Raw genomic sequence first — 12,059 nt, 5'->3', positions numbered from 1 at the left:
AAAAGTACAGATGTTAAATGCATATCCAGTCCAAGAGGTGCTTCTATGCCATGAAATCCCTTTGTGATAAGTTAGCTTGAAAAGGTTTTGGATACAAAGTAAAACCAAATAAATTTTTTGAAGATAGACTGCAATTAGAATTTCCATTTACTTTTGCACCTGTTTCTACCTTCTTTTTTTTAATAATTACTGCTACATATATTTTTCCGCACAAACTTCAGTAGTTTGCTGAAATATATAATCTATTTTATTTCAACAGCATTCTTTAAAAAAGTATTTAAACTTTACATTTTATGTTCATCATGTTTCAATATATACCCATTTGGCCTAACCATAATGTAAAAATAATCTGACAACTGTCTTTGTAGCCTACTATTGTCTATACTTTCATTAGAAGACAAGATGACAGACTATCAAAGTAGTCTAAACCAGAGAGATATTTTCACAGTGACTAACAGCTTTTTATATCAGACAGAAACCAGAAAATACTCAATAGTTCATCTAGAGCTTGTTCTACCACAAAAGCTCCCACTTTTTTATCTTAAGATGTAAAGCTGTTAGTATTTAAGATGCAAAATAATATACATAAAAGATGAAAAACATGTTAGTGCATGCATCATTATAACAGATTTATAAATTAGAAATTACATTCCCATGTTCCGGGCTTCTGCTTGACTCAGATTTTCTTCAGGTCCAACAATTTTTATATTTCTGATAATGTTCTTGGCTTTTTCCCAGAATTTCTTGATGTGCTTTTCATGGTAAACCTCCTGTAATCATGTTAACATTGTTTATAGTAAATTAAAAGTACAAGTTGCTGTGAAATCATAAACATAGTGTCCAAGAACACATTGTATTCTATCCTAAACAAACAGATGGTAAACAGTATTTGAAGATATTCCAGTATATCTGTCATTAAAATCAAGCTCTTCTGTCCAAAATTTTAGCAAAAGAATCCAACATCAGCAATTGAAGCTGTACATCCAGAATAATGATGCAAGACTCACAGACTGTTTATGTGGTATTTTTTCAAGATTTTTTTTTATGATCTTCAAAACTCATCCTACAATCTCAGTGGCACATAGGAGGTTTTTATACCATCCCAGATGGCTTTAGAGAAGGAGCCACCTGTACTCAGGTGGACAGTCACAGTCATTGTTTCTTTAAAACATAGTCACAGCGATTGCTTCTTTAATTTATAATTACCCTACCTCTAATTTAAGAGATCTCAGCTGCATGCAATGCTTCCAAACCAGTGCCCTCACTTGTAGCTTTGGCTGACTTTAGAATAATTAAAATATTGGGTGTTGGGTTCCCTCCTGTGATAAAGAGTTGTTCCATCTTTTATATTTGTTTCAAATATCATATGACATCTGACTGAGGCAACGAAACCTAGCAGAGCCTGCAATTCCTATGTGCATATCTCATTTATACCTTCAGCGTTCCCTTAGAAAAACACACCAAAGGCCTTAAAGATAAGCTGTATTTCTATTACTCAGGCCTTTTGTGCTATGGTATCAACAGTAATTCATACCAAGTGAAAAAGGGCAAAATTATAATATATTTATCCAATTTCTCTTGCAGCATTTTTTCCAAAAAACCTACATCTGTCACCTCATTCATGAAAACATCAATACTGAAGTCACTAGTGAAGTATTAGCAACATTAGATCATTAGGTAATAAGCAAAAAGCATTCAAAAAAACATTCAGAAAGGCAACTCATCTGTACTGCCATTTAAAATACATGTGGACACACCAGTCTTTCCCACAGTACCCAGCAGGAGCTCCAAGAGAAACATAAATACACTGGAGTATCAACAAGATGAAAAACAAATCCAATGTCAACTCTTGGATAACAGTTATTAACAACATGCTTTAACTTCTGGTCAATCCTGAAGTGGCCAGGCAGTCAAACTAGAAGATCATTGTAGGTCCCTTCCAACAGAAACTATTCTTTTCTTAGTCTGTTATATTTTCTTATGACAATTAGTATTGCTTCCAGAAGCATATGCTTAAAATACAATTTTTTTCATTAATAAAGAATCTAAGAATTTCTTTAAACAGACTTCAGTAAGCACTGCCACAATTTCATTTAATTAGTGTATTTTTCCACTTCTGCATACTAAATTCTGAGATTATCTCTTCCTATGCAGTTTAACTGTGTACATATGTAGAATCCATACACTCCCACACTCATTTTCATTCACATAATAACTTCCAAATTGAAGCTTTACACAATAGTAACATCATACTTACATTGTTATGAATGAAGATACTGAGTGTCTCCTTTGGGTAGTCCAGAGACAACAGTCTGTCTAAAAATTTAGGTAGGAAAGGGGTGGGTTGTTCAATGAAAACACCAATTTTTACTCTTGGATATTCCTAAAAAAAATGATATTTTGACACAACCAATAAGACTTGCCTCCTTTCTAAGATTAGTTATATTAAAAAGCAACTAATGTCATGTTGTAGGAACTTAGGCCACACAGCTTCCAAAGAATCAAAGACAACTAGCTCAAAAGTGCTATGTCCCATATTTGTTTTCATTGAATTCACTAAAAAGGCAAAGATACTGGATTTAAACTCTCTGAATTCCAATAACAGAAACAGGAAGTAGAAAATAATGTGTTATGGTTTTCAAGATTCTTACTTTTAAAAAAATAAACCAGCAAAAAAGTATTTAAGAACTGCACGGCAAATTCATTTTTTGAAAGCAACATACCTATATATGTTAAGTTTACAAGAAAATACAAGGAAAAACAGGTTTTTATAAGTAGTTAAAGAATAAATACCACAAAATATTTAACTCATTTGTATGTTAAGCAAAAGACTACAATATCCTTCCATACAATAATATGTGCTGTTTCCCCCAACCATTATAAGCGGGCTCTGCATTACTTGCCTACTCAGTGATTTCATCAAAACCTTTGATGAACTAACCGGAGCTTCTCTCCTTGCATCCAAGGATGCTGAAGTTTTATGCATCTTATTTTAATGTGAATTCACATCTTTTGAACAGTCACATTAATTCCTGCTTTGCCTGTGCATGATATAGAGATCATGACCACTAAAATAAACCTAGACAGCACTTTTGTGTAGTCCTAAAATATACTATTACATTATGCAAGACAAAGAAATCTGACCTCCAAAGGCCTCCGCTCTTACACAAAGAAATGCACTGATTAAATAAAAATTTTTTTCCACCTCTAAAGCAGACAGTTAGTATAAACGTCTAACCCACTACAAGGCTTGGAGAGAAACCTTATATGAGCATAAAAGGCTGCAAGTTAGCTTTCCATAAGCAAGCCAACACCCACTTCAAAAGCGTCTGGATAAACCATCAGTGCATGGTGAGATTTCACAATGTCACTGTCTGCATCGGAAATCCAGAAACATACTGGCAAGTGCACCAGATCGGAAGCATTAGGAAGCAATGTTTACCCTGACTGCCTCCTATTCGCAAACCCCATATGTACTCGCGCAGACATCCTAGTAACTTCAGAAGAGACAAGTCCACTGACGTGTCTTGAAAAAAGCAACTGTGATATTCTCTGCCAAATGCTCAATCAACGCTGGTATCACAGTAAGCGGTACCGCTCATTGTGAGCGATGAGAAAAGCACCGTGTGCCATTGGGCTCACTAAGCTGAGCACGCACCAATAATAGAACTGCTGCAATCATTTCTTTGGCATATTTCTCTAATTCTAAACCATTTTCCCTTTATTCTCCAGGACAAAGAGAACCAGGTTCAGGCTGGATCTACAAAGAGAACCAGGTTCAGGCTGGATCTACAAAGGTTATAGGGACAATCAGGAATTACTAACACTCCTTCAGTACAATGAAGTGTGAATTGCTTGGCTCTACACCAAAATCTCATGAGCAAAACACTGTTTAAAAATCAGGAGTAAAAGTCCCTGCAAACTGCATCTCCTTAAAGCAGAGAGTTGTCTGCTGCATCTCGCATGTCTGCTGCATTTCTACAGAGATGCATCTCTGCTCCATCTCCTCAAATAAGAGAGTTCATCAGCTGAGACCCTGGTTCACCAAACCATAAGGAGTTGTCACTGCACAATCTGAATCTAGGTCACAATGAACAATTTTAATAACCAGCATTTTGAGTATAGCAAGTTAGAAGTTTTGATTCTTTTCAGTTGTGCCTCAGCAAAAACACTTCAGAAATACCACGTCTGCACTGGGATCTTACATTTTCTCTGACAGATTTTTCTCAGTTTCAGTAAAGTCATACACTTGCCTTTTAAAGTTTACCTTTTCACAAGCAGTAGTTGAGAATATGACAACTTTGGAAGAAATACAGGACAATATCTCAGTATGACTACACTGAGCATAGTCCAGGAACCCCTGACACAGTGAAGTAGTTGCCAGCGAAGCAAAAGGATGAGCAAGGTCATCCTTTCCACTCACACTGTGAAGTCTCCACACCAGTAACAAGCAGCTCTAGAGAAATTACATTTATTGCCCAATTTAATCTAGGTTTTAGCAAGAAAAAAAAAAAACGAAACAAACAAAAAACCCCACTAAGAAAAGTGGCAAAAATTTACACTTATTGAATCAAACTGTGTTCTTCAACTTCTTTTCCATTACCCTGCTGTGACCTCGGCAAGTAGCTAACTTGGGGGTGGCACAGGCTGCTGACATTAGTAGAAGAAAGCAGTTAGTGAGTGTTTCCACACATTAGCTGTGATCAGAGCACAGGAGGTCCTGCTTCTGTGAAAAGGACAAGGACTGAGCAACAGACTCTGCATATGTGGCTCTCAGATCCTTCACAGGTAATCCCAAAGCTCAGGTTTTCACCAGCCATGCTCTCAGCACCTCCTCACGCTGACCACAGTAGTGCCTTGGGCTCTTCTGCTCATCCACAGCAAACCAACCTACACAACCCGACAACCCGTGGCAATGCTGCCCCCATCTCTGCCTTGCACGGACCTACCCCTGACCTGCACAGAAGGAGGCATATCCCTACACTCATGATGGAAAACAGCATTATTTCAGCTCGTTGTTCTACAGCAGAGCTGATCCGGTTTGTACTGCTAAAGTCAAGGTCTGTAGGTAAGTCCAGCCCAAAACATTGAATCCGCAACATCTGAGCTCATTGAGTTAAGGATCCATTCATGCCAGAATTCATCTAAAGGAACTCAAAGCCCAAAACCTAGTTGGTATCAACAAATCTGATTCTTTACATGCTTATGAGAACAACATGCAAAATGCTCAGAAGATATGAGTGTATCAATGCAGAAATTTAAATAAAACAATATGGTAAGAATTATTAGAAGCACAGAGCTGCTATTGCTCTTTTCAATGAAGATTTCTTGTTAAGTAGCAACCAGCCAGGCCTGAACAGAAAGCACTTTCAGAAAATGAAGTATTGCTTTTACTCAGAAATGCCTGAAGTAAACACTCGCACTGAAGCCAAAGAAAAGTCTCGTTATTTCTGCTGGCAGAGTGGGTGAGGTATGAAGTCCACAGAATTAATTACAGTAAGGAAGACACATTCCAAGTAGATGCACATAAACTATAGAAAGCTTTCCAGTAAAAAATTGCAACTTACTTTCCATTACTGGCTTTAAGATTTAACCACTCCCCAACAATGTTTTAATTACCAACACCATTAGGAAAAACTTAGTCAACTTCTTTTGTTATGTAAAATTTATGTTGGGAATGCAAACACTATTTCAGTAGAACACCATTTGAATGTTGTATCTTCAAAAGATATAAAAAAAATCTGAAAGTTATTACAAATCCAGCAATAACTTTTAAAATTTATATTCCAGTCCATAAGCTGCTTATTGTCCAGAAATTCTTTCACTTTGTGCTTTCATTACAAAGATAACAAGCCACTACTTCTTTCATGCTATCCTCGCCATGACCTTCTAAGACCTGTTCTCTTTCAAATCTTCAATACATAACAGATATGAATGAAACAGCTGCTGGAAACAGCCTGTTAAGAATAATCAGAATGTTCTTTTAAGTACAGGCCTTACATCTTCCACATAGTAGATCTTGGTATTTATTCTGCCTAAAATTTACTGAGTACAAGCTGATATCTTCATAAACACAATGAAGACATCATGCTGGGAGCCAAAGAGCCAACGTAAGTTCCCAAATATTGGATATACTCATACACCCCATGTGTACATCTATGTTTGTCCTGTAAGAATTCTGAAGATTGTACTGATATCTGATTTCAATTACATCAGATTTGTTCTACAGAAACATATTTGCATATACAATACAGATATTTGTATCATCCTTTACAAGCTAAAGCAGTTTTTACTATTTCTCTATATCTCTCAGAAAACAGTAAGTGTAACCACATTACAGTTAACCATTTAAAAAATCTGAAATACATAAAGAGTATTTTTATCTACCTCCTCAAAAATTCTAATTATTTACTTGAATCTTACATAACTCAAAATTGATTCATTCAAGCTCAGTGAACACAGGTAAGCATCTGGATGGCTTTTGGGGACTGCATCATTTTCAGTGATATTGGGGAAACCTACATTAAAATGCATGCATAAAAACATTTCTAAAAGTAAATAAAAATTCCATCTTTAGTTTCATATACCAGAAAACATGCCCCAAAGCATCTACAAGACATAATATTGGGTACTGAAGCTACTTTGCCTCAGAAATCACTATACACCTATTAACTGCATTCAAACAGGTTTTGTTCTAGTGGAAAGTATTCTTACCGTCACTGTTGACAGGTCTAGTAAGTCTAAATCACAAATACTGCAACCCGTTTCCCGTGTCCAAGCATTAGGAATATAGTTTCCCAGATAATTCAAGTGAATCTGGTAAATAAATGAACAATTCACATTAATGAAAGGTGCATGCAAATTGTGATTTGTACCTTTTAAAGAATTTGGGCTTATTCATTGAATCTCATACCTACAGGCAATTGACTGTATTTTTTAATTTCCAATTAAAACAAACAAACCACAAAACAAATAAGCATACAAAAATAGCTGGTAAAAGCTTTTTCTTCTTCTTTTCATTTACAAAACAGGTTATATTCTCCTAGCATCTACATTTATTGTTTCATTTAAACCAAAAAACTGCTGCAAGTGTAACTACCAACTAAATGCTTGTATAATTTACAAGACACAGATTACAGATTATACAGGTCTCAAATCTGCATGGCATGATTATGAGGAAAAAAAAAAAAAATCTACATAGTTTAATTCTTTCCCCGAATCTGAGAATCATCAATACTTTACACAAAACACAAAGAGTGACCATATGAAAAACACATAGAAAATTTAGAGGATACATGCCCAGACAATGTATTTTTGACAGGCTATGCCAAAATTCAGAAGCCAGCCTGAGGGACACATTTTAAAGCAGCATCTAGCTTCTTAACACATTTCAAATTGGCACTGAACAAATTATGTATATTTTCTGTCAACGGGCTGCCCTGTCGTCCTGGATTACACAGGAAGTTTGTCCAGAACTTTAGTCTTCTCCACTGCCATTTGCAATGGGTAAGGGATCTCATCTGCTGGGGAAAGTCCGCCTGAGGAAGGCTACTATTCATTCCTACTCTACTGCTCTCATAAAAAACTGGAAGGAGAGAATATTATTTTGAATAGAAAACCCTCCAGTCCAATAATCAGCCTGGGTTTTATCATATTTTGGGTGTTTGTTTCTGCATGTTGAAAATAATTTCAGACACACAATAAATAGAATTACCTGAACTTAATTTCAAAGATGTACAATAAAGTTGACAAAAATTAGTATTTTATAAAAGAGGCATGCACTTGAGGGGAAAAAAGAAAAAAAAAAGAATTCCATGTCAGGATAATTTGGGATCCATTTCAAGGTGTCTCTGACCAATGCTATTTACTAATCTGCAAATTGAAGAGATTAAATACAAACCAGAAGGTTCTTATAAACAGAACTTTTATTATTTGGAGTTAATTCTGGGAATTACTTTCCTATTAGTTTATTTACCTACTAGAAAAAAACATTTTCCAATCTATTACACTATTGTCTTCTTAGTACCATCCTATGTTTAAAACAGACTAATCTAGTCACATTGGCAAAGTGATATATAACAAGTTTCCTCTCTGCTTTTAAAACTACATCGCTATATGCAGAGATTGAGTTTTGTGTAGTGTAGCGTAACTTGTGTTAGTATAAAGAGTTCCAACCTAAACTGCTTGCCCAGCTGTAAAATACAGCACCTTTCTTTTCACTGGCAAAGTGTCAACAAAGCCAGTGATGAGAGAACTTGAGGCAAAAATAACTGTAGCAACATGGAAGAAATCGGTCACATATTTCACTGCTACTGAGTAGATATAAGCCAAAAGATAACAGGATAATTATATTCACTAATTCCAAAGATGAAATTCAGTGCAAAAACTAAGCAGCAGCAGTTATTGGGATATTAATGAGTTTAAAACTTTATTTCATTCTCCTGGGAGCAATTTTTCTGAAAATAAGGAGCTGCAGTAAGGAACACATACTCAGAAGAACTTAGGCAGTATTCATGCCCAATCCTTCAGCCAACAGAGGCTACTAGAAATGATACACCTCTACACTTTTTTTACAATTTAACAAAAAAATGCAACTGCCATATGATGAAAACATAGCTGTTTCTCCCAGAGAAACTGAGCCAGGTCCTCTGGACCACTGAATCCTTACACACAGTCAGAATCTGCCAGAACAGGGGTTCCACAGGGCAGACAGTGCTCTACGATGAACCAAAGCTCAGGAACCACGAGTACATCGCAAGCACTGGTCAGTGACACTTCTGGACAACACCCTCAGACACATGGTGTGAACTGTGGGGTTGTCATATGCAGGGACAGGATTTGGACTCTATGATCCTTGTGGGTTCCTTCCAACTCAGGACAGTCTATGACTTCTACGAAGATGCAACAACAAAAACTAGCCATGCGTGTGTATATATATATACACACGCATATATCTATATATTTTTTGCCTATATACTATATGTTTTTTTATATATGTGTATACAAACACACACCAAGTTCTGCAGTAGGATCAGATGTGTTACTGTTTTGTACCCCAGCCTGCAACTCTTGGTTAGATTTCTTTCCCCTTGAAAACCTGTTCTTCTGATTATCATTTAGTAACCAGATAGACATTCTTCAGTAGCTTCAAGAACTGTTTTGTGACACTGAATTAATATAAGCTTACTTGCTTCCAATATCTCATGCTACAATAAATTTGGGAGCAGAATGAGTTGTTTCAGCACTGACATCAAGTTACAGTGACAGCAGAATAACATGATGGAGAGAGCTATTAGCATGGGTTTCTTTGCAATTGTTATTAACATTAATTGGAAATGAGCAGTGCTTGTGTGCTATGACTGTTTCAGACTCTTCCATCATTGTTTTGTCTCTATTAAAATTGACATCTTTGCACAAAAATAAAAACAAACTGCCACTCACTTTAGTTGGACCATTTCCATGAACAGTGATCGGTAACGTGTCATACACTGAATTCCTTGCTCTCACTTTTCCTTCTTCAAATTTCAAAAGGACTTCATCTGCAAATCAATAAAGATCATACAGTAATAAAAGTTTATAAGTAAAAGCTAAAATTTCTGAGTTATTTCAGTTCTTCCTGATACCTTGCTGTCACTATCATTGTGAATGTTACTTATTTGGAAGCTTTTGTTCGTTTTTTAACTAGATCTTGAATTCTAAGCTCTTTATGCTACATAAGGTTACATCAAACTTCAGAATTTGTCATCAGTAGCCTTCACTATTTGAATAAAATCTGCTTTAAAAATAAAACTAATTTTGTGCAAATGCTATGTATAGAGAAATTATAGTTATTTCAGATACGATAAAAAGTTGTTCCATAATTATAGGTTAAAGGTAAGAAAGGAAGTTTGCACAGATAACATTTTTCAATTTAAATTCATGACAGTTGAATAAAGGAACTTCTACATTATTCCACATGCTATTGCATTATGTACAACATTTTGCTTAAGAACATCTAAAATGCAATTTTAATTACCATACTCCTATAATTAACTTTGTAAAAGGCAGACGGAAAAATGGTTCTTTGTGTTTATTGCTAACTTCATTTATTGAAACTATTTTTTCTATTTTAAATCAAATATTTTAATCAATGGGAGAAATCAATTAATATTAAACCCAAAAGACTTGTAACCAATCTGGTTATCAGGTTTACCCATCCAAATATATCTTTAAAACATGCATATGTTTAGGGAATGTTATTCACAGTTGAGCAAAGAAAGCATTAATAACAGTTAATAAAACACATAATGTGCAAATCCCATGCTTACCAACAGCTCCGTTTAGGGTCTGGAAAATGGTACATTTGTGATCCAATGTAATGTTAAAGCGTTCCTGAAATAAAAGTACTAAACATGTTAAAGCATTTTAAAAAGCAATGTTTTTAGAGTAATACTGCAGTTATAGGGCAGTAGCAGCAAGCAAGCAGGCAAAACTATGTATTCAGCTCTTAGACATAATCTTAATTATATATTGTTAAGTTTTTCTGTATTCCTGAGTTGTGCAGCCCTACAGCAATCAGTTTTATATATACAAAAACTTTACTAAAACTTGCAGGATAAAGGTCGTAACTCTCCAAAGAAACTACAATTTGGCAGTGCAAGCTAAATAAAACTTGTGTCTTGGCCAAGCAACAAAACATACTGTGTTTCTCAATCTCAAAAATACAAAAGCCAAATTTAAGTATTATGTCAGAAAACACTAGCAGTTTTAAAATGTGTTCCTAATATTGTATTATTAATCCTACCTACCTGCTTATTTAAAGTACCACATTTTGAAGTTTTAACATGTGGATCAAAGCATATAACCCTTAAAACAATATAGATAACACACTCTGTTTTGGTCTTCTAAGATTTGGTTACATGTTCTACAGCATAGGACATGACCATACAGATAATAGTGCTAATGTATAATACAGTATCCTACACTATGCCATGGAGGCATTTTGAATTGCAGCGCAGTTGTGCACTGTGCAGAAGTACACATTTTTCTCCAGAAGACAATCTGTTTAGGCAGCTAATTTTATTTCTTCTGACTTTGGTGCAGAGTCAGCTTTAAAGCCTCTACACCCTGTCCTTTCAATTGCATATCTAGCTTCTGACTTAGCTTGCATAAAATCAATTCAAACATTAAGGGCTGGAAGGAATGTCCTATGAGGAGCAGTTAAGGACTTTGGGTTCATCTAGGCTGGAGAAAAAAAGGACTTAGGGGTGACCTCATTGTTGTCTACAGCTTCCTGAGGCGGGGACATGCAGAGGGGGGTACTGAGATCTGCTCCCTGAGATCCAGTGACAGGATGTGTGGGAACGGCTCCAAGCTGTACCAGGGGAGGTTTAGACTGGACATTGGGAATCTTTTCTTTACCAAGAGTGGTCAAACACTGGAAGAGACTTCCTAGTGAGGTGGTTGATGCCCCAAGCCTGTCAAGTGTTTAGGAGGCATCTGGATAATGCCCTTAATAACATTAATTTTTGTTCAACTCCCTGAACAATACAGGGCTGACCTACATGATCATTGTAGGTCCCTTCCAACTGAATATTCTATTCTATTCTATTCTATTCTATTCTATTCTATTCTATTCTATTCTATTCTATTCTATTCACTGTATCTAAACATGCCTGATTGTTTCACGCTTAACTGAATGGAAAAATGTATATGGATTTCAGAAACTTCACATCTGCTTAAGCTAAAAATCAACGTCGAAATTCCGCAATATCATATTCTAAAAATCTTTTTGCGTCAATACACTGTTAACTTTCCTTAGCCCTCTTTTTCCAGCATCAGGGCCACGCCTCTGACATCTATAATGCTTTAATGCTGCTACTCAGCAGAGAACTTTGTTAATCTAGGGCACTGAGAGGTCTTCACCCAAAATTTACGATGCATGTATCTTGAACTTATCTGCACAAAAAGCTGAAGAGTCAGAGGCAGCTGCAGGCAGGATCTGAAATGGCAGCAAGCCAAAATATAAAATACTGGATCAGCAAGTAGTTCAGTGACACCCTGGAAAAATGCCACATTCT

General features: G+C 35.9%; 1 protein-coding gene across 2 annotated transcripts in view; it reads right to left on the bottom strand.

Annotated features, from left to right (window-relative positions):
• The window catches only part of PLOD2 (procollagen-lysine,2-oxoglutarate 5-dioxygenase 2), a 52,347-nt gene that overhangs the window by 15,213 nt on the left and 25,075 nt on the right, over nucleotides 1-12,059 (bottom strand). For both annotated transcript variants that reach the window (XM_082055525.1, XM_082055526.1), the window contains exons 6-10: nucleotides 10,308-10,371; nucleotides 9,442-9,539; nucleotides 6,715-6,816; nucleotides 2,258-2,383; nucleotides 649-770 (exon numbers count right to left, since the gene is read on the bottom strand). In XM_082055525.1, the coding sequence (XP_081911651.1) occupies nucleotides 649-770; nucleotides 2,258-2,383; nucleotides 6,715-6,816; nucleotides 9,442-9,539; nucleotides 10,308-10,371 (512 nt within the window). The remainder of the gene's footprint in view (nucleotides 1-648; nucleotides 771-2,257; nucleotides 2,384-6,714; nucleotides 6,817-9,441; nucleotides 9,540-10,307; nucleotides 10,372-12,059) is intronic.

Source organism: Streptopelia decaocto (assembly GCF_964273445.1).
Source record: "Streptopelia decaocto genome assembly, chromosome: 6".
In the NCBI taxonomy this organism is placed as follows: domain Eukaryota; kingdom Metazoa; phylum Chordata; class Aves; order Columbiformes; family Columbidae; genus Streptopelia; species Streptopelia decaocto.
Note: the sequence above shows the minus strand (reverse complement) of the source record. Positions and strands in the feature narration are given on the sequence as shown.